We start from the raw sequence: 26,539 nt of genomic DNA, 5'->3' as shown, positions 1-26,539 counted from the left end.
GAAGGGGCCCCCATTTCCTGCAGGGCTGACTTGCTTTAGAGAAGGGAACCTGCTCGAGGAGCTTCCCTGAACGCCAGCACAGAATCAGGGCTGAGAGCGCCTCATTTCTGCCCCAGGGGAGGCAGCCACCCGGGGAAGAGTACTCGCCAGGTTCCGCCCTCCACCCGGAGACCTATGTCTCCCCAGAAAAAGGTGGGTCTGGGAGAGCTCAGGCTTGGAACCAGGACACTCTCCAGAGGGCCCAAGGCCGGGCCGGGCGGCCTGAGTGGGCTTCAGTGTGACCCGATGGAGAATGGGAGGCAGCGGTGGGGACACCTTTGAGCATCCTTGTTGGGTGGAAATGTCTGCCCCGCTGTGTGATGTGAGACCCGAGGCCGGGCCTGCTGGGAGAGGGGTCTGCCCCGCAACTGTGAGAGGCCAAGGACACAGCGGCGCCCAGCGGCCTCAGGAAATATTTGCCAACAGGCGGGCAGAGGAAAGGAGTTTCTGGCAGCTTCCGCTCTGACCCGGCCTTGCGGACCCCCCCTTCACTTCAGTCTCTATGACGGGGACTCTCCGTCCCAGGCAGCAGAACCCTCCCTGAGCCTGGGTGGGCAGCTCCATCGCGCCCCAGAGAGATGGGAGATGAGGGGGTGTGACTCTGTGGCTCCCCTGCCCCTCTGGACCCCCAATGAAGTGGTCACCCTAACCCTAGCAGCGCCAGTGGCTCTACTATTGGAGACAAGCTGACTTACAATAATGACTTTATTTTAACATATTTAATTACAGACATAAAATAGCTGGGGAAGGGGGTGAGCCCCAGCCTAGCCCCACCCCGGGACTGCCAGGAGGGGGTGCAGGTGAGGCCTCCCTGATGACCCTCCTTCCAGGGTCTTCCTATGGCGGGGCCCTATTGCTTTAGCAAGGGAGGGGCCATGCAAACAAAGGGGGCGGGGAAGCCTCTGGGCCCCTCCCCTCCCCACGGCTGGCCTCCCTCCAAAATGCCCGGACAGTGCCCCAACCCAGCCTCTCCACCTCCCCCTTCTTTGTCCAGGGAGCAGACCCTTTGGCCAGCCCCCCACCCCCTCTGCAAACCTAAAGGGGAATAAATACAAACTTTACAAAGTAAAAGGGGGTCCAATGTTGCCCTGGGTGGGGCCTGGGGTCGGGCGGGGAGCGGGGACCCTGCTGCGCGGGCCTCACATCATCCCTAGATGCAGCAGTGTGCTGGCATAGGCCATGGGCTTGACGTCGGGATGAGGCTGTGGACCAGACACACACGAGACAGAGTCAGAGGTGGGGCCGCATTAGGGCGTCTCTGAGCACCAGAGGGAGACACCCACCTGCCCCCCACCCCCAGCTGTTCTGCACTGCCCCCTCCCCAGCCAGGGCGGGCCCGAGGCGTGACTCACCACTGCTGTGAACTGGTGGAACTGGGGCCGCAGGTCAGAGCCCCGGAGGTGGATGTAGGAGGCTTTGTTCCCCATCTGGTCACTGTGGGGACAGGGGCAGAGTGGCCTGTCAGGGGCTGCAATGGGCTGGGCGATAAAGAAGGGCTGGGAGAGAGGAAACAGAGGGAGCTAGATGCGGGGGTGACAAGAGAGATGATCTGGGAGGCTGGATGGCAGAAAGGCTGAGAAATGAGGAAGATGGAGGGACAGAACCCAGGGCAGACATTGAAGGAGACAGATGTCAAGGGTTAGAAAAATCAAGGACACAGAGGACAGAGACAGGTGTGAGAGAGGAGTCCAGACAAAAAGAGGGCGGCTCAGGGAGGAGGGGGAAAGGGGGACGGGAGGGCAAAGGGGAGAGCGCTGAGGGGGCACGGGGAGCCGGGAGGTGGAGACAGGTGGGCGGGGCTCCCGCCAAGTCCTAGGCTCCAGCCTGACCACGCCCGGCTCGCACCCCCAGGAGACACGGGGGACAGAGGTGTGTGGTGACCGGCTCCCTGGGATTGGAACCGCCCTGTTCCAGAGCACAGGCAGCCTGGTAGGACAAGGGGCCTGGTTTCTTCAACCAAAAAATGGCAAGGAACAGGGAATGCAAAGACAAGAGGCTGAAAACGTGGCCTTTGTCTGGGCCCAGCTTCGAAGAAATCAGCTGAAGGCCCATTATGAGACGTGCGGAAACGGAACTCCGGCTGGGCCCGGGTGACCCTTCTCCACGGTTTGACAGCGCTGCTGCGCTCCTGTGCAGAGAAGGGGCTTCAGAGACACGCCTGGTCTCAGTGGGTGGAAGAGGTGATGCCTGGCGTTTGCTTTAAAACAGCCCGGCGTGGGGGTGGGGCGGTGAGCGCTAGAGACGGGCCTGAGCTGGTACTGCTGAGCCTGGTGATGGGTATGTGGGTGTTCGTTATGCTGTTTTATCTGCTCCTATGGGTCTTGGGAATTTCCGATCATTAAAAGTGAAAAACAGTCCTGGCTGGTATGGCTCAGTGGACTAAGTGTTGGCCTGCAAACCAAAGGGTCACTGGTTCGATTTCTGGTCAGGGCACTTGCCTGAGTTGTGGGCCAAGACTCTAGTAGGGGGCACATGAGAGGCAACCACACACTGTTTCTCTCCTTCTTTCTCCCTCCCTTCATTTCTCTCTAAAACTAACTAAATAAATAAGTCAAACAAACAAACAAACATAAAAAACAGTGGGCTGAGGAGAGAGGCTCAGATGTGTGGGGGCGATTGGGGACGCACCAGTAGTTGGGGGCAGAGAAGACAGTGACGCAGCGGCCACCGTGCGCCACCTCATAGCCCTCAGCTTTGACCTCGTGGCTGCGGATGATGTAGTCCAGGTTGTTCTCTTCCAGGAAGGCCTTGGTGACATCAGGCCCAAACTGGCAGCTCACGCCCCGCTTACTGACCGAGCGCCCGTTCTGCAGATACAGGGAGCTTAGGGTGCCTGCCCACCCCGCCAAACTCCTGCCCACACCCGCCAACCATGGCCCCAGGGCAAACTGACCTGTGGCTGTGGGTCTGACCAGAGCAGGTCACACATGGGACCTGGAGGGGAAGTAGAGGTGAATGTCAGGGACCGGCCCGCCTGCCTGTGCGGGCTCACAGACCGCTGCCATGCCCACCCCAAGCAGTGCAGAGGGGGTGTGGGACTTGTCCAGGGGGACTGTGAGCTGGTTGCAAACCTCTCTTCTCACTCGGGCAGCACCCCAGCCTCCCCGATGACCTCCCCTCCCCTCCAGACCCACATCCACCCGTTCAGGCCTCAGAGCCAGGAGGAGCTTTAACAGCGCAGACCCAACCAGGCCGCACTCCTGCTCCAGGCCCCCTGCGGCTCCGCTACCCTGGGAACAAAAACCAAGCTTCTCAGCCAGGCCTGGCCAACCCCTTTATAGGATTTCCCTTCTCACCCCCAAATCACCGGCCTCCTGGCTGTCCCCCACACCTGCTGAGCTTGCCCCAGCCTTGGGAACCCCCGTGCTCGCCCAGGCGCGCTTTTGTAGGGCAGGCGCCCTCTTCTTTCATGTCGGCTGCATGCGGCAGCAGCCTCCTGGCCGCCTGTCCCGCCACAAGCCTCCCCCGAGCCGTGTGTGGACATGCGCACACACACGGGTGTAGCTGCTCCGCCGTCTGTCCCAGCCACTAGAGCGGGGGCCCTGCCACGTCATCGCTCTGGGGGCAGGGGCTGATCTCAGGAATGAGTAAACGGCAGAGGCGTGCTCTGGGCCTGGACTAACGCACGCTCCCTGGCCGGCGTGGCCCCACGCGCGAGGTGCCCCGACCCACGCTGCCGTTGAGAAACCCGAGGCTTGGCCTTGCTGTCCCTGCCAAGGGCATGAAGTTCACCGAGGGCAGGGCCCTGGTCGCGGCAGCTTGGACCTGAGCCCAGGCTGCTACTCTCTGCTGGAGACACCAAGGCCACCAGGAGGGAAGGGGCTGTCACCTGGCCTGTCCAGTCACCTGAATCTGGAGGCTGCCGATTCCGCTCGATCTTCCTGATATCGTCCAGGGTGACGCCGTCTTCACTGAACAAGCCCCCGTGCATGATCTGGGGTTTAGGTTGGGGACAGTTGTGTGAGGGGAGGGCCAGCCACATCCCAACCCACTGACTTGCTTTGCCAACGCATCTGCCCAGGTGTGGCGGCCCCTATGGGTGGCGGGGAAGGAAGCCCATGGGGCCCTGGCTGCCGTCCTCACCAGCACTTTGCCGTTGATGCACTGGGCCAGAGGGAGCCACTCAAACACCTCGCTGAAGAGCTCATACATTTGGGCTGTGTACTTGGCCTTCACCTCGCCCTCGAAGCCATAGATCTGGTTCATGTTGTCTGTCTCGTGGTTGCCTGGACAACAGCAGTACGAAAAGTAACGTCAGCCCCGCTTCCCCCAGGGGCCCCCAGACTCAGGCCTGGGGGTCCAGGGAGACCTGCGTGGTGGCCCCAAGCCGATGACGTTCACACTTCAGCTCCTTGGCTCCTCACAGAAGCTGACGAGGTACGGACACTGTTCTCAGCCCATTTTCTAGAGAAGCAGGCAGGCTGAGGAGCACACATGGGCACGCGGCCACAAGGCCGACACAGGCTGTAATCACCACGGGAGTGGCTGATGTGTCTTCTCGGTCACGGCCACGTCCAGAGCCGGGCTCCTGGCCCACAGCCTGCTCTTCCCGCCTGTCTTCCCTGTCTGTCTGCGGTAGCCACGCACCTCCAGGGGCTCCAGCCAAACCCCTGGAGCGCCCCCGCTTTGGCCCACCAGCAAAACTCTGGACTCCACCACGAAGAGGGCCCAGCCCAGCCCCTGCCCCCCGGGCTAGCACGTCTCCTTGCTCCCATCCTTGGCCCTTGGTCTGTTCACCATAGGGAGGCCCAAGGGATCCTGTGAGCACCTGAGCCAGCCCCTGGGCCTCCCCTGCTCAGAGCCTCCCTGCGGCCAAAGCTCCCCTCAAGGCCCACAGAGCTCAATTTGCGTGATGCCGCTGTACGGTGCACCACGCGCCCGGCCTTACAGGGCCGCCCCGCGCACAACCCCCTGCACGCACAGCACACACACAGCTGCAGCGGTGCCCCCGCTCCACAGATGAGGCGCTGAGATGCAGGGAGGAGAGAGCCACTGCCTGCCCAGGGCCCCGCACTGAGCCCACACCCTGCAGCCTCCCAGCTCACCTCGAAGCAGGTGGAAGTGATCTGGGTACAGAAGCTTAAAGCCGAAAAGGGTGAGGATCACTTCTACGGAGAAGGAGCCGCGGTCCACAAAGTCGCCATTAAATATCTGCCCTGCTAAGGAAAGCAAGGGAGGGGCGCCACAACGCCCTGTCTCTCCACCCTCCACGGCCCCTGTCGGCTCCCCCTGGGAAGGAGGATGTCGGCAGCGCTGGGGGATCTAGGCTTTGGTCCCTCCCCTAATGATGTGGCCCTGGCCCAGCAGCTTGGCCTCTCTGAGCCTCAGTGGGATGTACTGAGGCCCCTGACTGCACCCATTTCTTGGGAAAACTGAAGATGGAGGGGCAGATACCGAATGTTTTGCCTGCTTCAGCTACCCCCAAAATACAGGCCCGAAGCCACAGAGGCAATGGGATGTCCATTTGCACCCAACACTGCACAGGCCTGGTGGCCCTAACAGTGGCCACTTATCAAGCAATTACCACAACATCAGCAAATACTTACACAGCTCTAACTGGGGCCCACTCAGCACTTCACATGTAGGGACTTGTTTATTCCTGTCAATAACTCCACAAGGCGGCCCTATTATCATCCCCATTTTGCAAATGAGGAAACGGAGGCACTGACAGGTGAAGTGCACATGGCGGAGAGGTGGCAAAACCAAGAGGGAACCCGGTGTGGGCAGTGCCAGCTGTTTTTGTATCCGATCTTGCAGCAGTCCCCTTTCAGGGCGGAGGGAAGCTGGGGCCCAGAGAGACTGAGCACCTGCCCTGGCCCCAGCACGGGGGTGGCCTGTCTGCCCCAGGAGCCTGGAGCACAAGGCCGGCCTGGACTCCACCCACATCCCTGTGCCCGAGCAAGCGCTCCGGCTTCTCCCTTCCCAGGGTTAAGCCTTTTTCTCTGCTGGGGGCTCCTCTCCCAAATCCAGGTTGGGGGGGTGGTGCGCTCTTCTGAGGAAGGATACATAGGGGTTGGTCTCCGAGGGTAAACCGTTGAGCTCGAATATGTTGAGGAGGTCATAGAACTGGCCGTGAGTGTCCCCGCACACTGTAATCTTCTCTGTCTGGAAGAAAAGAGGCCACCGGAGAGGGAGGGGCCCAGAGAGAGACGTGGGGAGGGGGCAGGGGGGAAGGGAAGGGCAAGAGGTCATGGCAGACCTAGAAGAACCATGCAAAGACATGGGGCAAGGGACACAGACAAGAAGGGGGTGGGGCAGAGGCCGAGAGGCCAGGAGAAGAGGGACATCCGGGGGGGACAGACATGGGGTCGGGGGAGAGGGAAGGCAGACCAAGCCAGGTGGGTCTGTGAGTTTCTGAGCTCCATGGCCCTGCCCCGCCCCCGCCCGCCCACACACCGCCCCAGCGCTCGCACCTCTTTAAGCGTCGTCTCCACCAGCGTGCTCAGCTTGGAGAGGACCTCTTTGACCTGTACCAGGATCTGGAAGGCAGGGCAGGCCGTGAGTGGGACTGGGCCGGCGGGCCGACCCCGACCCGGTCAGAGGGGAGGCGGGTGGGGGAGAGGAATGGGCAGGGGAGGCCCAGACAACTGGGGTACAGGCCGAGGCCGGGGGCACCCCCTGAACTGTCACCTGAGTGGCCTCTACGGAATTTAAACGTCAGAGTTATTTAACATCAAAATTGAGATTCTTGGTTTCTCTTAAAGCAATCGGCATCATGGAACACATGGACAAATCCAGATGTGGAACATTTTATAAAACAACTGGCCTGGACACATCTAAACGTCAGTGTCACTTAAGAGCCTCCCCCAAAAGCCATGAGGCTGCTCTAAATGAAAAGAAAAAGGCAGCTCATAAGCAAAACGCAATCCTCCAATGGACTCTGGATTTTAAAGAAACAACTATATAGGGCGTTTGAAGGAAAACTGGAGAAAATTTAAGTATTTGTCTAGAAATGGAGAAACGTTAGTTTTTACTAACTGAACATGACCTTGACAACATCATGCATATTTGACCGTGTTCCCAGACCCTGCGGACAGCCTGCGGACTGTCTGCGTCAGCCAGGAGGAGTGTATCAATGCCACATTTCTAAGGTGCAACAGCTGGACTGTAGTCATGCAGGAGAGTGCCCTGTTTTTAGGGGATACAGGTTATAACGCAACTTATCCTCAAATGGTTCGGGAAAAAAAGAAAAAGAACCTGAACAGTTGGTAGATCTATGTGAAAGGCACACTGATGTTAAACTGTATTGTTCTTTTGACTTTTCTGTAGGTTTGACAATTTTCAAAATAAAAAGTTGCAGAAAACATTAAGTGTTAAAAGTAGACATCTACTCTGGTCAGAATGTATGAAGTTATAAAAGCGGTCACTCCTGCTCTGATGATGAGAACAAGTCAAAATCCCCACAAAATTAAAACAAAAACAAAGGCAAAAACAAAACACATCTGCAAGCTGAGGATGCAAAGAAACCTAAACCACCCCAACCGCAGACAGCGGCAGTCCCGGCCTGGGGCAGGAGACCACGACCGCTTTTATGCTGGTCATCCCTGCGGCGCGGCAGGAGGGTGAGTCCTCCACAGCTGAGCCGGGGGGCAGCAGAAAGGTCATGGGACAGAGGGGAGCCCCACAGAGCCCCAGCTGCAGAAGCCTCGGCCCCCACCCGGAACTCCCTCCTGTCTGTCACGGAAGGCAAGGTGGCGGGGCAGCGTGGCGGGGAGGGGCTTCCTGAGGCACAGGAGCAGGGCGAGGCGGGAGTGCAGAGAACTCCCCAGCAACCCAAAACCCTGGCAGTGGGCCTGGGAACCAGAGCCTGCCCAGCTCCGAAAGCTGGAGACAGCGACAGAAAGACATCGCTGGCCTCCAAGCCCTGCCGAAGGGGGCCCGATCCCACTCTGGAAACATGAAAGCCAGTGCAGAACGCCCTCCAACCACAGCGGCCTGAACTGCAGGTGAGGCCGACATGGCCCCTCACGCTAGTGGCCTGACAGAAGCCACTGTACCTCAGTCCCTCTTACACAAATGTCTGGTGGGCAATAAAACACCATGGCGTGTGGGCGGAGGCAGCAGGAGCAGATCCAGAGAGGACCCAGATGGTGGAACTGCCAGAGACTTTAAAGTAACTTTGATAAATGCGTTAAAGGGTCTAGTGGGAAAGGGAGACAACATGTGTGAACATATGGGGTGGAAAGATTAACACTATTAAAAAAGAAATGCTAAAAAAATATATATATCTATCTCAGAAATAAAAATTTCACGATGCCTGATACACCACCAGTTCAGCAAGTGTTAAGCTACCAATGCAACCCTTCTCCTCAACCTGCCTGTCGTGGCTGAGCTTCAGCACTGCCAGGGGTGGGACACTATCCTAGGGTCACCGGTGTGTGGCACTTAACAGCAGTGTTACCTGGTAGGCGCATTTCCGGTGCAGTTTCTTCTGGTCCTTGTACCACTGCATGAGCTCCTTCATGAAGGTGACTGTCACCTTGCCGTCCTCCAGCTTGGGCCCGCTGTATTCGTCCTCGATAGCTGGTGTGGGAATGGGGGCGGGTCATGGGTGAGGGGCCACCGTGGGAGGGGGCTGGGGGCCCCGGGGCAGACGCAGCCCTGGACCCGCGGCTCAGATGGGGACAGGTTGAGGGAAGGTCCCACCCACGGCCAGGCCCTCCCACGGCCCGCTCCTCCCACTCGGGCAGCCCGGCGGCCCTCCGGACCTCCCTGTCTGGTGTGCCCCTCCCCTCTGCCTACTTGATTCTATAGCACTTGACACTATGAATTCAGTTGTTGACTAATCACCTCTCCCTCCACTAGAGCGTTTGCTCCATGAGGGCAGAGACTGTTCTGTTCACAGCTCTATCTTCAGTGCCTAGAATAGTGCCTGGCACACAGGAGGCGCTCGGTAACTGTGGGGTGAGTGGCTGAATTATCTGAGCGCCTACAGGACCTGGAGATAAACCAGGCCCAGGAGGCCCGTGAGGGGTGGGCACTACTGCCAGGGAGCTAGGCCCGGGCAGCAGGAGGAAGAGGGGCTCACCGACATCTCCCCAAATGGGTAACTCAAACCCCAAGTCTGCACAGGTGGGGAAGCAACAGACAGCAGCCTGGGGACAGGGACCAGAGGCCGCCCCGAGCCCCGTCTTCCCACCCCGCACGCGCACAGGGAACGGAGAGGCCTGTGTGAGGATGTGGGGAGCTCTGGGCTGGGTGTGGCGGGCCCCCAAGCCGGACTCACTCATGCTCTCGATGTCCAGCGAGTCCACGACCGAGCGCTTGTGCTCGTCGCCGGCGATGGCCCGCTCGAAGGCCTTCTGCTTCACGATCTTGTTGCACTCCTGGTATTTCATTTTGGCATCTTTGTCATGGGGCTTCACCTTCATCACCTGGGCAGGCGGGGGGCAGAGGGAGGGGCACAGCGAAGAGGGAGGGAAGGAAGGAAAGGGGCATCAATGCTCAGACCGAGGACGGGGCAGAGCAGTGAGGAGGCGGGGACACCGCGGCCGCCCACGGTCCCCCTGGCCCAGGCTCCGTGACGAGCGAGCCAGGCCACCCGGGCTGTCACGCACTGGCGGCGTGACCCTGGGAACCTCAGGCCCCCAGGCCTCGGTTTCTGCGCCCGCAACTAGGCCACACACGGCTGCTGTGAGGGGTAAGCACGGTAACCCACACAAGGTGCACTTTGCCCTTTAAAACAAATAAATCCTCACCCAAGGATGAGTTTAGAGAGGGAAAGAAAGGGACAGAAACATCGACGGGTTGCCTCTTGTAGGTGCCTCAACAGGGGATTGAACCTGTAACCTCCCAGTTTACAGGGCAGGATGACACTCCAACCGAGCCACGCCGGCTAGGACCCTCGTGGGTGCTCTTTAAATCTGAGCTCTAACCATCATCAAAACACAACTGCCCCGTCCCAGGAGCTTGCGTTCAGCTTCTGGCTCCTCGTCGGCACCAGGCACACTTTACTGCTGTCACTATAGTCCACTCTGGGGTAGGTGGGGTTGACAGGAAAGGGTGGGCTGGTCTAAAGTTGTGATTAACAGCCCAGACTTATCCGAAGGGCCAGTGACTTGCTGGGTGACCCAGACTCCCTGAACCTCAGTTTCCTCATCTATGGAACAGGGAAGGTGACGGGTTCTACCTGCTAGGGCTGGTGAATGTGGGACGTGGCAGGCACAGCCAGGGCTGAGTGGCATCTCGCACCTCACTGGACCCTGGGCTTCTGGGGAGACCTAGGACAAATGAGTTCCCTCTTCTGAGGGGAAGTGGGCCACAGATCCAGGCTGCCTGGGTTCAAATCCCAGCTCCGCCAATCGCCCGTTGAGCAACGCTGGGCAGGTGGGCCTGCCTGCCTCTCTGTGACTCAGTTTCCTCCCCTGCAGGACAGGTTGGTGGCCGTGCCTGCCTCTGAGGGCTGCCGGGGGGACTACACAGGCAAGCCCTCGGGCAGTGTGCCGCAGCACCAGGCCAGAGCCAGCCCCGCACAGGCGCTGGCCGCTCCTTGTGGCCCCTCTCACGAGCTGCTGCGCTGATTAAAGCAGCTCATACACAAGGAGAACACTGCTTCGCTTTGGGATGCAGTAAGTCCTCAGTAACGGGACCCCCTTCCCCCCACCTATCCGGCTTCCTACAAACTCACATCCTCCAAGCTCAGAAGCAGAGTGGGCTGGACGCAGGTCCCTGTTCTACTATTTGCTTGCTGTGTGACTTCGGGCACGTGACATCACCCCTCTGAGCCTCAGACGGTTACCGGTTTGTTATCAGTGGCCTGACAGCTCCCATGCCCAGAAGCGGAGAGGGACGTGCCCGGAAACGGAGAGGTATGGGCAGAGCGCGTCAGAAACCTGTGCAAAGGCTGACTCACTAACGCCCGAGGGTCAGTGTGGCTCACCCACCCCGGGCCGCGCGGACGGGGCGCGCAGCAGAACCTGGGCTGCGGCTGGCCATGGCTCCCGCCCCGTCCGGGCAGGCTCAGGCCGGGGCGCCCCGCCAGGCGGCTCCACCTGGGGTATGGGTGTGGGAGGGACGCAGCACCAGACAGCCCCTGGAGTCCTTCCCAACAGGGAGAGGTGACGAGTCTACACCCCGGGATAAAGTCCAAACCACTTGGCCTGGCTCACGAGAACCGCTTTCTGTTTGCCTAGCACTACCCAGCCAGAGCACACTCCCAGGTCCCCACAGGCGCCACCCCTCCCCCCCAGGCTGCCCCGGGCCCAGAACACCGCACTCCCAGCTCCAACTCCTTACTAGCTCCCGCTCCTTCTCCCCCAGGTTCCCCCTTGCTCCATCACTCAGGCTGGGTCAGGCGTCCCCTCTGGGCTCCCACAAACCCCTGGCTCACCTGGCCTGCCCTGAGCACCGCTGGGTGGGGCTGTCTCCCCACTGGAAGGTGGCCCGTGAGAGCGGGACAAACCATGACAACAATGGGAAAAGAGGAGCGGGAGCAGTGAGAGAAGAAGCAGCAAAAACATGGCTAACTTTCCGAGCACTTAGTGTGTGCCTAACATTGTTGTAAGCATTTAACTTGCTCATTTTATTCTCAAAGCAGGTAGTCGGGGTGGAGTTATCGCAATCCCATCTGATGGATGAGGAAGCTGAGGCCCAGAGAAGCGTCACACCCAGGAAGCCGGGATCCCGCTCTCCCCCTGTGTAGGCCCCTGCCTTCCGTCGCTCACGCTGAGACGTTTCCCCTTTCCTGCCTGGCGCCACCCACCCCACAGCATCTGCAAGCCCTCTGGGGAGGCAGTGCGGGGTAGTGGTGGTGGGCGCCTGCTCTGGGTCAGGCCTCCAGGGCAAGCAGCCCCACCTCTTGGTCCTCCCTCAGCTTCTAGAAGGTGGGGGAGGCGCCAGCAGCCCCGGGGCGGGGGGTAGTGTGAGAATTTAACCTCAGGCCTGTCACAGGGCCTAGCAGCGAGCTCACCTGGGGTCCTTCCAGGGGCTGCGGTGGCTGCTGCTGCTACTGTTACTCGCCACCTGGGGAAAGGGAAAGTAGCCCTGCGAGGCTCCTGCTCCCGGGGAAGGTCAGCGCTCCAGGCCAGAGGCGCCTGGTGGGTCCTTCAGGAGCTGAGGCCTGCTGGGTCAGGGCTTAGTGCTGGATTCTTCATCATAAAGTGCTACCTGGATTGTATCAACGTCAGCCTCCTGACTGTGATATTTATGTAGTTATGCCAGACATGTCACTGCGGAACCTAGGAGAATGGGATCTCGGTATTACTTTCCAAAATAAAAAGCTGTTAAAAAATTTATTTATTTTATTTTTAGAGAGAGAAGGGAAGGAGAAAGGGAGGGAGGGAAACGTCAATGTGTGGTTGCCTCTCATGTGCCCCCCACTGGGGACCTGGCCTGCTGCCCTGACTGGGAGTCAAACCTGTAACGCTTTGTTTGGCAGGACAGCACTCAATCCACTGAGCCACATCTGTCAGGGCTAAAAAGCTGTTTTTAAAAGTGCAATCTGGCTCTGGCTGGTGTGGCTCAGTGGACTGAGCGCCAGCCTGCGAACCAAAGGGTCGCCAGTTCGAATCCTAGTCAGGGCACATGCCTGGGTTGCAGTCTGGGTTCCCAGTGCGGGGCATGTGGGAAGCAACCACACAGCCATACAGATGTTTTTTTCCCTCTCATTCTTCCTCCCTTCCCTTCTCTAAAAATAAATAAATAAAAGACCTTAAAAAAAAGTGGGATCTGTGGGGGCGCTCATGGGCCAATACGCTCAAATCGATGGAATGACAACACAGGTTCGCAATCCCTGTGAAGCCACGGGGCCTGCATAGGTGCTGGATTTTACAAACGTAGCACAGTGCGCACTGTTACATGGCGCCCCATGGGTGGGACCTGGTCATCACACACACTGCCATTTGTGCAGCAAAACCTCTCGTCACATCACGTGGGAGCAATGAAGACCATCAATGGCCACTTAGTAGTTCAGGTTAGATTTTGCCATTGAACTTACTAGAAAAACTGGTTTTCTGATCAGCTTGGGTTTGGAAGTGAGGGTGAGGGACTACAGACCAGCAGCAGGAGCCACACTCCATGACAAGTGCTCCTGACCTCATGGGACCCACCTGGCAACGTGTGATGGGCATTATGATCATCTGCAGTGACAGCGATGGATGCAGCTGAGAGGCGCCGGGCTCGCCCCAGGCGCAGACGGCCAGCGGAAAGCCAGGTTTCTCGGGCAGGCCCTGTGCCGCAACAGTCTTACGTATGACACTTGGGTCTCCACCCCACAGGCTGGGACTCGCTAGTGAATTCTTTCAGCTAACATTCCTCTTGTAATGAGAGAGAAGAGAAAGACCATGGAAGTACACGGCCTGAGAAAGGGCAAGAACTGTGCCAGGAAACTTCTGCCCGTGGCACACGTGGTCAGGAGCCTGACTCTGCTACCAGGCTGCCCTCCTGGCAGTGGGGCCTCGGGGGAGGGACCTACTCTCTGGGCCTGTTTCCTCATCTGTATATCAGGGACAAGAACAGACTCCACTGTGCAGGTTGCTATGAAGATCACAGGAGTTATCAGGACGCGAAGGTCCCCGCTGTGCCGGGCCCATGGTGGGCACTGCGTTAGGTGCTGGCTGCGACTATTCCTGTACTATCACACGTCTGTGCCTTAGGTGGGCCAGCGCTCGCATGGGCTTGCAAGGCAGAACGCACCTATACCTGACTGCACGGGACTATGCTGTAAAAAACCCAAATGCAAACCACATTACAAACCAAACCCAACAAATCCTCCCAGAGAGAAGTAGGGGAGTGCGGAAGGGGCCCCCCAGATCCAGCCTGGGCCCATGTAACCACATGAGCTCCAACCACAGACAGGAAGAACACAGGTGGGTCTTCTGAGAAGAGGAGCCAATAAAGGGGCAGGGAATCCTGACGCAAGGGCACCGCTGAGAGGCTTAACCTGATGACGGAGGATGCTCCTTCCTGCTCCTGCGAGGGCCCGGGGCTTGGCCCCGGAGGGAGGGCACACGCAGACACCCCGGCTCCCAGCCCCTAACAAGGTCCTGGTCCCCAACACAGACAGCGCATCCCTCCAGGACCCCAGGAGAAAGCACAGCAAGTGCAGTGCTCCGTGGGGACAGGCCCCGCAATGTACTGATCTCCTTCAACCCTCACAGGCACGCTCTGCGGCAGGCCCTGCCGGCCCCCTTCACAGACGAGGACACTGGGGCAGGAGAACAGGGCGCTCAGAGCTGTGCAGCTCACAGCTGGGCATCCTGACCCTGGAGACAGTGCTTCCAACTGTGCTAGTGACCTGCACACTCTCTGATCGCAACTCACAGCAACAAGTGTGTATTTTATGTCACATCCTAACACACATCTAGGTTCACATAAATGAAATTTTTTCACAAAATATGTACACAACTTTCTCCAAGTAATGAACTTTTTTCCTTCTTTATTGTATTTGATGCTCAAACCACTGAACTGACTTCACAGCCCTCCAACAGTTACAAGCACAAACTTTGAGTTCAAGTCCCAGCTCTGCCACTTCCTGCTGGGTGACCTTGGACAAGATCCCCTCTCTAGACCTATTTCCTCCCTGTAAAATGAACTGAATTCACACATGTGAAGAGCTCACAACAGAGCTCGGCCCACAGTGAGCATGCAGATGAGAAACTGAGGCTGAGAAAGGGAAGGCCCCCGCCCGAGGGCCCAAGCTGCAGAGAGGCAGAGCCTTGGGCTTGTTTGTTCAACCAAGGCCACAGCTCGGCACCGCCTCCAAGGATGCCGGGATCTAAGAGATGGAACTCCGGGTTGTCACAACGCGGCTCTGGAGGGGAAGAGGTGAACCTCTGGAGAGGGGGCCGCCCCAGGGCCCGGTGCCCACAGAGCCTAATGAAATGTGTCAGATGGAGAAGAGCAAACACCCTGCAGGCGTGTGGGTGGCCAGCGATGGTCGGCCAGACCCGGGCCAGGGCCGGCAAGGATCTCAGGCTCATGTGGGGACTCCCAGGTGCTGCTGGCCGAGCCCCCACAGGGAAACGGGCCATGCCCATTAAATGCTGGTTGACTGGAAAAAGGCTGTGGAGCTCTCCCCAGCCCCCGCCAGCCCTCCATGACACCCACAAGGCCTGGGATGAAGTTCGGGTTTGGTACCCACACAGGACGGCTGGAAGTGACCGTCTCGGCCCCATGGAACACTCAGCATTAGGCCCCAGTCCGGGCCAGAGCCGCTGCTCCTCATCCCAGGAAAAGGCCCCCTTGCCTGCAACCCTGGGAGAGGTGAGGACCCTGCGGCACACTGTGCTCCATCGCTTCTCAATTTCAAATGCCCCCCCCACCCCGGGGCCCTTGTAGAAAAGCCCCGCCTCCATCCAACCCCTCCTGAGCCCTCCGGCCCCACTGACCTTCATCGCACCACTTCCACAGAGCCCCGCAGCCACTCCTCGTGCCACGCCCCCGAGAGGACCCCCCCCCGACAAGAGAGAGGTCTGACTCGGGAGTCCGAGCTTACAAGGACTCTGTTCTGCCGCTCCCCCTCATCCTCCTGGCGGTCACCCCAGCCCCTCCTCCATTCTGCCCCTCAGTCACGCCTCTGCCCCGCCCTGGCACAGGGTTCTTCCAGCCCAGGGCTTGGTTCAAGCGTTCACTGGGCCTGCCGTCCAGCCTCGACCCCAGACCAGCGGCCAGTGGCCAGGGGCAGGGCCAGCCCCGGCGGTCTGGCTGGGTCCCTCCGACGACAGCCGGTGGCACCCAGCCCCGCCGCCATCCCCCCACCCCGGGCCGCACCCCCTGCACAGCGGAAGCTGCTTGGTGCCTGCAGTGAGGGCAGTCAGAGGAAGGAGCGAGGGGCTGTGTGTCCTGAGGGCAGAGCACGGATTCACTCCACAGACACTGACTGAGCCCTCGTTGCACCGGCCCCATGAACGGAACAAATGAAACCCCGACTCTCAGGGAGCAAACTCTCTGAGGCGGAGGAGACGGGGCTGGAGGGCCAGGCTGCCTGAGTTCAAATCCCAGCTCTGTCATCTCCCAACTTGCCAGCTGCATGTTGGTAGGCAGGTGACTTCAGCCCCCTGGGCCTCAGTGTCCCCTGTACAACGGGGGTGACCACAGTTCCGGTCTCAGAAGGCCACCGTAACACATCACTCAGCCAGTCGCCAGAAGGCTGGAGCAGGCGCCTGGCACGAAGGTGTGCGTCTGTAAGTCCCTCCGGCGGTCATCACTGTTACCAGAGTGACTACAGACTACAGCGCTGGGAGCGGCAGGCAGGTGAGGGGACTAGCTGGTGAATTCTCGCCGCCCTCTGGGTCTCCTCCCTTGTCGCCTCATCGCAACCTGCCCCGCGTGCTGTCCCTCTGGAGCACACCCCCCATTGCATTTCCCCCCAGCTCTGGCCTCATCTGCTCTGACTCTGCTCACATGCTCACGACTCTGGGTTGCTCCCTGCTCTCCTCCGAACTATCAGCTCCGCTGGAGGACAGGTCGCGGCTCCCGCTCACCAGCCAGAACCACCACAAACCCTCACAGTTCACGGGCACAGAACCCTGCCTGCACCAAGGCTGCTCCAAACGTCTGAACAGCAGAAACATTTCCTCCTCACAGCAACCCACAGGCAGGCCTTGCTGCTCTCCCATTTCTCAGAGGTGGAATAGGAGGCACAGAGGGCCCGGAAGCCTGTCCCGGTAACCGAGTGAGGAACGGCAGAGGCGGGGTGTGAGGCCAGGCCGCCTGCTCCGGCCGAAGGGCCTCACGGGCATTTGTCGGAGGAGTAATGCCCCCCACCCCCCTCACCGAGGCTGTCCTTTCCCAGCCCGCCCTCTCAGCATCCCCGGGCTCAGGGAGCTGACCTGCCCCCCGAGGCCTGGCTCACCGTTTCGTAGTCACGCAGGGCGGCCCGGAACTTGCCCAGCGCCATGTTGCTGGCGGCCCGGCGGTAGTAGCCCTTAATGTACTTCTTGTCGATCTCGATGGCCCGCGTGGCGTCGGCCAGGGCGTAGCCATAGCACTCGGTGCGCAGGTAGGCCAGGCTGCGGTTGCCATAGTAGATGGCACTGCTGGGGTTCAGCTCGATGGCCTGGCTGTAGAACTTGATGGCGTTCTCGTAGTCCTTGGCTGTGGAGATGGAGGAGGAGGTGGTGGTGTGAGGCAGCGGCTGCCATCCAGCAAGAACAGGCCCTAGGCTGGGTACTGGCCCTGCCTCCCCATTTATAGATGGGGAAACTGAGGCCCAAAGCTGAGCTCATGTCTCTTCAGACTGCACTTCTTCCCTTTCCCAACTGTCCAGCTTAGCACAGGCCTTGTCTCTTCAGGCCCGAGTCCCCAGGACCCACGGCCATTTCCACACACCCGTCTGCCCAACCATCGCTCCTCCACACCCAGGCCGGGCGACACTCCTTCCAGGACTTCAGGAGGGTCTCACTGAATCCCCCCATGACCCAGAGACAAGAGGTTACTGAGACGTAAACCAGCAAATCTGAGCCTGTCCTGAGCTCCTTGTCTGGCCCCTAAACAAGGACACAAGCCCAAAGGGGCCCAGAGCAGGAAGGAGGGAGGGGGAAGAATCCTACTTAGGCCTCAAGAAGGAGACATATCAGCAGAGACCCAAAGAAAGCCACAAACTAGGCTGAAGAAGAGCATTCCCAACAGGAGCAACAGAAGGTGCAAAGACACTGGGGGCGGTGTCGGGAGAGGCTGGTGTGGCCGGGGCAGGTGAGGGCAGAGAGGCTGGCGGGCCACAGCCACAGCAGCGTCTGCACATTGATGTTCTAAGTGTGGAACGACACGATGCTAACATCTGGTCAAGGGGAAGAGGTGCATTTTACTTAAAATGAGCTATGGATGTGACCTATACTTTTATTTTTCAATTTTTATTATTGATTTTGAGAGAGAGAGAGAGACATCAACCTGTTGTTCTATCCATTCATGCATTCACTGTTGATTCTTGTAAGTGCCCTGACCGGAATCGAACCCGCAACCTTGACATGAAGGAAGGATGCTCCAACCAACTGAGGTACTTGGTCAGGGCTGTGCCCTGCACTTTATTACCCTGACCCGTGGAATCCTCACATTTTCACGGCATAAGCACAGTCTGGTGCTCACTTTACAGATGAGTCATTTGGTCTTGTTCAAGGGCAGACTCGCAGTCTGTATTCCCAGTGCCAGGCTTGCACACCTCCCAGGCGGCCACTGCACAGGCAGAAGACCAAGGCTGCCCGAAGTGAGGGACCATGATGTACTCTGTGCCAGGTGGGACTCCTGGTACCTGAGTCCCCTCACAGAACCCTCACAACAACCTGAGGATAACCACATTAGCCCCATTTTCCAGACGAGGGGACTGAGGCTCAGAGAGGCAAAGCCCATAGTTGAGGTCACACTGAAAGTGGGAGGTGGGTATCTGAGCCAGGCCAAGAGCAAAGAGCCCCCACTCTCTGTCACCCTCCACGCCTGGTGGCCTCTCAGGGACCCTGGCGCAGGGGCTGGAACAGACACAGGGGCAGGTGACCTGGGACCCACCCCCGGCTCTGCCTCGCACTAGCTGGGCTTCCCTGGCAACTTACACACCCCCTCGGGGCTTGTGGTTCGGAGAGTCCCTCACCCCTGGCTTAAAATGGGAACGCCTGCCCCAACTCCCACTTTTCTCCAGCCATCTGATAAACCGTCAGCGTTCTTTGTTTTATTTGCTTAGAATCTCCCCAATTTCAACCTAAGCCCCAGGAGGGCAGGGGCCTTGCTTGTCTTACTTCTGTTTGAGTCCTTGCCATGTCTGAGGACACAGCACCCCCACCCCAGCCTGCCCTTCTGGGGCCACATTCCAGTGGGGCCGGTTGGAGGCGGGGCGCTGACAACACGTGGACCCATCCCTATAAAGTGATAAACTCTGGCTCAAAGGCTGGGGAGCCAGAGGGGATGTTGGAGCTGAGACCTGGAGGGCGAGAAAGAGTGAGTCAGGTGAAGACATGAGGGTTCTAAAATCCATGAATGGTTCCGGAAAGAAGGAAAGGAGGGAAGGAGGGAGGGAGGGAGGGAAGGAGGGGGGGGAGGGAGGGAAAGAGACAGAAAGATGAACCAACCCAACACCAGAGAAAGAGGCAGCGAGATCCCAGGGAGATGGCCGGGAGCGAGAACAATTCCATTTGAAACATCTGGCAATCTTTCAAATGGCTTGGTGCCCCCTCCTTCAGGAAGCCCTACTTGACCCCAGGCAGGGTCAGGTACCCCTCTGGGCTTACGTGTCCCAGCCCTGCCTATTCTGGGTTGTCACCCTTCTGTGATGGGTGTGTCCCCCCCCCAGGCCTGTCTGTGAGTCCCGGAGCACAGGCCCAGGACTCTCCGAAACAAGCAAGGGCAGAACCAGGCTGCCCAAGCCTGACTGACCCTGCCTGGAACGCCAGGGCCTTCGAGGACTCCTTCCGGCCTCCTGGCAGTGCTCCAGAGGCTGAACGGCCGGCTCTCTTGCTGGGTGAGGTGTTACGTGAATGGCCGCCTGGCGTGGCACAGAAAGTCTGGTGTCTGAGAGTCTGACATGCAGTTCTACGGATGCCATGAGACCTCGGGCAAACGGCCGCCTGTCTCTGAGCCTCAGTATGACTCTCTGAATTGTGCAGCCACAAACAGCCCTGCCTCATGGGGTGTTTGTGAGGGCTACGTGAACTGCAGCAGATACTTGTATAAGAAAGAAATGAATGACTAAGCGCAGGGAAAAGAATGGAGCAGAGGAAATGAGAGGGGTCCTTCACACATATGTCCCAAACACCATATCCTGTCCCTATTCTGTGTGTTTTACAAATATGAGTGCACTTAATCATCAAGACAATCCCCAGTGTACATGAGAAACAGAGGCACAGAGAGTTAAGTCATTTGCTCAGGAGTCACACAGCAGGGAAGAGGAAGAAACAAGGTTTGAACCCAGGCAGACTAAGCTCTAAACCATGTCTACAGACTCTCAGACCCAAAGGTTTTCTTGGGGGTTAAATACAGCCTCTCCAATTTTACAGAAGGGGGTTGATGAGGCCCAGAAAACAAGGGAAGAGAGCTGAACAACATTGGGGACCAAGTTCTGCAGCAAGAATCTCTGGGATGGGCCTGAGCTCACAGAGGTGTTCAGCCTTGGGGCGGGGAATCTTCTGAAGCCTGCAGGGGGCCAGGACGGTGAGGGTAAGGAGACTCTGAATGCGGGAGCCAAGCACGTGGTGAGGAAGGGGGATATCCGGCTCTGCAGCTCACACACTGTGACCTTGGGCACGTGGTTTCAGTTCTCCGAGCCCTGGCTTCCTCTATAAAACAAACAGGGCCGCTCCCACCTACCTCCCAGTGCCCCAGGGAGGATTAAACAAAGTGGTGTACCTGGCCAGCACAGGGGCTCAATTAAGGGAGCTGTAATTATTCTTTTTATTGCTACTCCAGAGCCTGCCACTGCCTGCCACACAGAGAGGAGCCTGGACCAGGAGGGGCGTTCTCCTCCACATAGGCTCAACACCAGGTCCCCGGGGGGCTTGCCTAGCCCCGGGGCTCCTGAGAACTCAGACCCCAGGTCGTGCGGGGCAAGTGGCCCCAGCATCAACCCCCATACTCGCCGTTCCACCCAAGCCCATTTCAGGGACGACCCCGCCTTCCATGTCATCCCCCAGCTGGAAACCGGCCCTGGACGCCTCTGGACCCCTCAGCCCCCAAAGCCAGGCCGTCGCCCTGTTCTGTCAAGTCAGCCTTCTGAACATCTCTCAAATCTATTCATTTCCATCCCTTCAGCCCCGCCCAGCCCCGCCCTGCCCCGCCCCGTCTGGCTTTCACCCTCACCCCCCAGGTTCCTGCCCCAACCTCCAGTCCTGCTCCTCCGGAGGCGCTTTCTGAAGCACAAACCGCCTCTGTCCTTTCCCTGCTCAGAACCAGCCACGGCTCCTCAGAGTCCTCAGCAGGAAGTTCAGGCGCCTCCCTGCAGCCTCACCAAACTAAGCCCTCCCGCCGCTTATGCTCCAGCCCCGTTCCCTATCTCAGTGCCAGGCCCTTGGGCCTCTGCCACCTGTTCTTTCTGCACGGAGTTCCCTCTTCCTTCTCTCCAGGCAGCCGCTCGGAAACACTTCTTGAGCCACTCTCTGCCTCTCTAGCCTGGTTGGCAGCACCACCACCTTTCACCTGTCAACCATGGGCCTCCTTCTTGGTCTCCAGCCTGAGCCTGCACCTTCTCCGTGAGGCAGCCGGGGGGGTCTTTTTCAAATACTAATCAGACCAGGCTGCTCTTCTCTTAAGACCTTCCATGGCTCCCTACCACCCCGGGATGATGTCCAGTCTCCCAGACCCGGTCTTCCGGGCCCTACCTCCCCAGCCTCACCTCCTTCTTGCTGCCTCCGCCTGGTCAAACTTTCCTATTCTTTCAACGTTTGTGCTCCCAGTGAAGGCCAGTTCCCCTCTGGGGCTCCAGATTCATTCCGCTCCTCACCCCTTTTCCAGGGCTTTGCTGCTGCAAGTCTCTCCTCTCTCTCGTAGGATCAATTCTTCCTCACATGCACCAGACTCTAGTCCCTTCCTTCCTTGAAAAAGCAGCTCCCTCCTCCATTTCTCCAGTCCCCTTCAGAACCAAAACACTGGAAACACTGTCAACATCTGCCGTCTCCTCTTCCACACCTCCCAGTCGCTCTTCAGGGCCCTCCCCGCCGGCCACTCCCCATCACTCCCCACAGGCTGCTCCTGTCAAGACCACCACTAACACTCATGGAGCCAAATCCAAAGGCCAATGCCCCGTGACCACCTTGGCAGCCCCTGACCCAGGGAACAGCGCCCTCCTTCTAGAAGCCCTCTCTTCTCTCATCTTTCCTGACAGTTTCCCTGATCTTCTATCTACTCACTGACCACCCCGCCTCTGCCTCATCCTCTTCTGTTCTAAACATTAGAATTCCTCAAGGTTCCATCCTAGGCCCCTTCTCTTCCTAGATGACATCATCCACTCCCAGCGAGTTCTACTCCCTCCATAGGCTGGTCCTGCCCAAATTCCTCTCCTGGGAGCTCCAGACGGGTCTATGCATCCACTCACTGTCTCCTCTTAGAGAGCTGAGTAAAATCCAAACTAGTCCTTGCAATGATGTATGAAATCCTACATGATCTGGCCCCTGTCCCAAGCTTGCTTGTATCAGTCTCCCCACTAACTTGCTGAAGTTCCAGGTCCACCAGTGTCCCTTCATTTCCTCCCTCAGCGTCTCCGCGCAGGAGGCTCCACCCACCTGGGGCACCCCTCCCCCATTCTCCTTCTCAGCTTAAATGCCTTCTCCTAGGTACGCCGTCCCTGACCACCTACCTAAATTAGCCCCCAACCCTTATTGTCTACTTCACATTCTGTTGAGGCTTTTTTTCAAAGCACTCATCACAACTTCTAGGTATTTTATTAATCTGTGTAGTTACTCATTGTTCCAGTCTCCTGCTACGTTCCGAACTGTGTAAGGGCAGGGCAGCATCTGTCTCATTGGCTGCTGTATCTTCTGAGTCTAGCACAGTCCTTAGCACATAGCAGGTGCTCAACAAACATGCTGAACGAATAAATGAATGAGTGCCCCCACATCGTTCTCCTTCTCAAGATCCTAAGTCACACTGCTCTTGGGATTCCCTCATCTCTACTCCCAGGGCCTTTCTCACATCCCTTTTCCTAGTGTAACTTCACATATCCTTCTTTCTCACCTCCACGATTCCCTACTCTGTTGGAACTGTCCAACCTAACCCCCACCTGGTGCCACCCACCCCAGGTCTCCCACTTGGGTAGAGCCATCATTCCCCCGCCCCATGTCAAAACTTGGTAGCGACCTGAATAGGTTTCACCGTAAGCCAGCATCTCTCGGGGTCTCACATTTGGTGGAACTCTCATTCCCCTCCCCCTCTCTCGCTCCCTCCTCATGATCCCCAATTAGTAGCATCCGATCCGTCCGCCAGTTCTAGGTATCGCCTTTTCTCTCAGAAGCCCCCTCTGTTGCCTCTGGGCAGCGCCATCCTGGTCCTCCTCACGCCTGGTCCCTTGGTAGTGCCTGGCCCGCGCCCAGGCTGCCGCTCCGCGTTGCCATGGTTCCGCGCGGGCCCGGCACCCCTCGACCTGGGCAGCTGTCCACCCACCCTGGCCCCCTCCGGGGCGGACGCACCTTTGAAGTAGTCGTTGGCCTGCGTCTTGAGGTCCTCTGCCCGCTTCAGAGCGCCATCAGCCGGAGGTTCGTCTTGGGGGGGCTCAGCACACTCAGCCCGCTCGCCCTCCGCCATCGCCATGCCGCAAAGCGACCCCCACCCTGGCAACGGCCGCCAGCGGCACCCGGCCGAATCGTCGCGAAGGAGTGCCGAGTTACAGCTGCCGCTGCTGCACAAGTGTCGTAAAGCGCGGGCCCCGAAGGCTCTCTTTGCGCGCCTGCGCAGGGCTCCTTTGCCATAGTCCGCGCGGAGGACAAGGTGACCAAGGAGGCCTGCAGTCTCACTCTTCCTAGAATGAGCCAATGGGAAGGTGAAAAGGGGCTCGCGGGGGAACAAAAAGCTCGGCGTGGCTCCCGCTCTCAAAGTTGTCACGTTCTGAGGCCGAAAGTTCTCGGGGCTTAAAGTGGGATTTACTCGCCGTCTTCCGGGGCTCGTGGGTGCTGCCGCCGGGACGTGTGGCTGCTCTGCAAGGTGCACCAAGCCCAATGCGCAGCCGGGGGTGGGGGGGGAGGTCTGTCCCTACTCTCAGTTACGTGTATGACCTTGAACCCATCTTCTCTCTAGGGTCTGTTATCCCTTTCTGAAAAGTGGATGGTTTCTCCAACCAACAGAATAAATGTCCAACCCCGAGGGTCAGTGGTTCTAAGCAATTAACTGAAGGCTCCTTAAGGCTCAGACGCTCGTTGCACCACCCTCTTCCTTTCTCATCTCCCCACTCTGCAGCCTTCCATAGCTCCTCGTGCCTTTAAGAGAAAATTCAAGTTCTTTCTCATGACCTAAGGGGCCCTGAATAGTCAAGCCTCACGCAAAATGTCCAGATGCCTCCCCTCCCCAACTCCCACACACTGTACGCGCTTCCAGACCATCCTTTCCAAGCCCTCAACTGCTGCTCATGCCGAACTGTAGCGCTAAATCCTTAAGGGCTCTTCCTGTGGCAGCCTGACACCCACTCCCCCCAACCAAAGCCAGCCATCACCCTAGAAGATGTTAGTGTCATCTCCATTTTACAAATGAGGACACAGATTTGCAGAGGTCAATGCACTTGCTCAAGGTCATACAACAAGGAAGTAGCAGAGTCAGGACCTGAACCTATTCCACCTAATTCCTGGGCTCTTTAATTCCTACTCTGCTGTCTCTGTGTGCTCCAGAACCCACCTTATGGGACAGATTCTTTATATTGTTTTGACGTATTGAAGGGACAGGTGCCATAACGGATTTTAATTCGGGATTCAAGTCCAGCTCAGCCCTTCTGTGCCTTGTGACCTGGGGCAAGTGGTCACCCCCTCTGAACCTCAGGTTTTTACTCTGTAAAATGGAGATAATAGTCTTGCCTATTGTGTAGAATTAGAGAGTTTGATAAGGTCACGTGGGTAAAGTGTTTGGCCTGACACAGAGTAAGTACTTTTTATATCCACTCCATTATAAATAGAATGGGATAGAGGACCTAGAGATGTGATGGGGACAGGGGGACCCTCAGGGGCTGAGAGAGGATCTCACCCAGCTGGGGCAAGCAGGGGAGACATGGTCGGGGGGGGGGGGTCTCGGAGCCTACATCTAAAGTACAAGTAGGAGATAGACAAGTGAGAAGAAGGAGGAAGGGGGAAAGACATTTAAGGCAGAAGGAGCGGCAAATGCCAAGTCTTGAAAATGGTCTTTGTCCTTTGAAAAGATCCCTACATGGATCACGGGAGAGAGGGTATGAGGGTGATACACAGAGATGTGGCAGAAGGGGCACAGCCACCTGTACATAAATTTGTAGACATGCAACACTCAGAGAAGTACAGAGAATCATGTCACACAGACGTCAGCACAGAATTACAGTGTCAAACAGTTCTATGCATATGCATAGAATCTCAACACCACACGGACACACACAAAATCCCAAAAAATAAAAACCACACAAACCACAACACCTCCCATGCTCGGGAACACAGAAACCCAAAGTAACTAGAAACACGCGCTGAAGCATTTCACTCAGGTACTACCATACACATGTAGAAGGATCTGCAACCTGTCCACAGGTTCATAGAATTATATCAAAGACGACATACACAGAAATACATCGCCAGACATACATGTTACATAGACCCACATAGGGACACAGAGTCCCATACATACACGTAGAATCACAAAGTGACATGGACACCTGCCACCCAGTACACCCACACCTCCCAAAGCAACCCCACAGATGAGTCCACACACAGAGTTCTGGTGCCTATCAAGGCGAGGTCTTTATGGTGGTATGGAGACTAGTGGGTTTCAGAGCCAGCATGGCTGGTCCAGTCCCTCCCTGTCCCCCAGCCTAGCACAGTTCTCTTTAATGAGGGCCCAGCTCATCCCCTGAGGGAGGGAGGGATGAGATCCTTTCCCCCTGCATAGCACCAACCTGAACAGGCAATTCCCTCAAAAAACTGAAAAGTGCCTTTCAGAAAGGGGGTGACTTGGACTAAGAGAAAAAGTCCTTTTCCTGTGGGAGACCAAGAATAGCACCATCGTAGAAAAGGGGCTGGGGACATGGGTGGCGGCAGAGAACGGCGGAGGCTCAGCCTCTCTCCCCACCTCCTGATACGTGGGTAGGGCTGTGCGTGTGCCTGTGCGGCTGGGGAAGTCTCCTGGATTGTGAACCCCCCAAAGGGGGTGAGGGTGCCCCAGGTTCCCCAGGTGCCTGGGGGTAAAGGGAAGTGCATATCTGGAGGGCTGAGTTGGGGAGCGGAGGAGATTCTAGGAGAGACCTTTTAGGGATATGAGACTGACAATGGAGAGTTTGAGCATGAAGTCCATGAGCAGAGAAACCTGGTGGACAGGGGTCTGGAATGGGAAGATTTAAGAAGGAGAAGAGGAATTGGGGTAAGTTGAGAAGAGCGGGAAGGCCAGAATAAAGTTAGGAAGTTGTAGTCCAGAATCAGGGAGTCAGGGGCTGTAAGAGTGAGAACCAGACGCATTTATAGGGTGAGGTTCAGATTCTAGAACCAGAAGCATTTGGAGGCTGTTCCAGAACCAGAAGCATTTGGATCTGAAATCAGAGCCAGCTGGCAGCTGTGAGGCATAGAACCAGAGGGAATTTATAGAGTAAGGACTAGAATTAGTAGAAGCCTGAATGCTGAGTTCTAGAGGGATTTTGAAGCCATAGGAATCAGGAGTTGAGAGTTGTAAGGTCTAGAACCAGATATGTTCATAAGGCAAGGTCTATAATCAGAAGATCTTTGAAGCCTGACTTTTAAACCCACTGTCATTTGGAGTCATAAGATCAGCAGTGAGGGGGAGTTAGGTAAAGATTGTGTCTAGGACCAACAGAAATTATAGTATGAGGTCTGGAGTCAGATACCTGCAAGGCCAAGTTCTAGAACCAGAGAAAAGGGAGATAATCATACCTAGAGTCAGAGGGCCCTGGAAGTGGCAAAGTCTAGAAGCTGCGTGGTCTAGA

At 57.6% G+C, this 26,539-nt stretch overlaps 1 protein-coding gene across 1 annotated transcript; it reads right to left on the bottom strand.

The window, feature by feature from the left end:
- Positions 1-734: 734 nt before the first annotated feature.
- PPP5C (protein phosphatase 5 catalytic subunit) lies at positions 735-23,273 on the bottom strand. Its single transcript, XM_054588635.1, has 13 exons — positions 23,076-23,273; positions 16,832-17,073; positions 9,266-9,413; positions 8,441-8,562; positions 6,453-6,518; positions 6,046-6,144; positions 5,085-5,190; positions 4,123-4,265; positions 3,886-3,973; positions 2,933-2,973; positions 2,668-2,846; positions 1,392-1,473; positions 735-1,241 (listed from the first exon to the last, which is right to left on the bottom strand). The coding sequence occupies exons 1-13, from the start codon at positions 23,194-23,196 to the stop codon at positions 1,179-1,181; spliced, it is 1,500 nt and encodes a 499-aa protein (XP_054444610.1). The 5' UTR covers positions 23,197-23,273; the 3' UTR covers positions 735-1,178.
- Positions 23,274-26,539: the final 3,266 nt, after the last annotated feature.

The sequence above is a fragment of the Pteronotus mesoamericanus genome, unplaced genomic scaffold, assembly GCF_021234165.1.
Source record: "Pteronotus mesoamericanus isolate MK-2021 breed Mesoamerican mustached bat unplaced genomic scaffold, CSHL_Meso_final scaffold_137, whole genome shotgun sequence".
Classification (NCBI taxonomy): domain Eukaryota; kingdom Metazoa; phylum Chordata; class Mammalia; order Chiroptera; family Mormoopidae; genus Pteronotus; species Pteronotus mesoamericanus.
This window is presented reverse-complemented; position numbering and strand designations above follow the sequence as displayed.

Coding starts and splice junctions, on each gene's coding strand:
- PPP5C (XM_054588635.1), bottom strand. CDS start 23,196: ATGGCGATGGCGGAGGGCGAGCGGGCTGAGTGTGCTGAGCCCCCCCAA. Junction 8,563..9,265: donor GCTGGACATCGAGAGCATGA/GTGAGTCCGGCT, acceptor TTCCCACACCAG/CTATCGAGGACGAATACAGC. Junction 2,974..3,885: donor TCGGCAGCCTCCAGATTCAG/GTGACTGGACAG, acceptor CTTCCCCTCCAG/GTCCCATGTGTGACCTGCTC.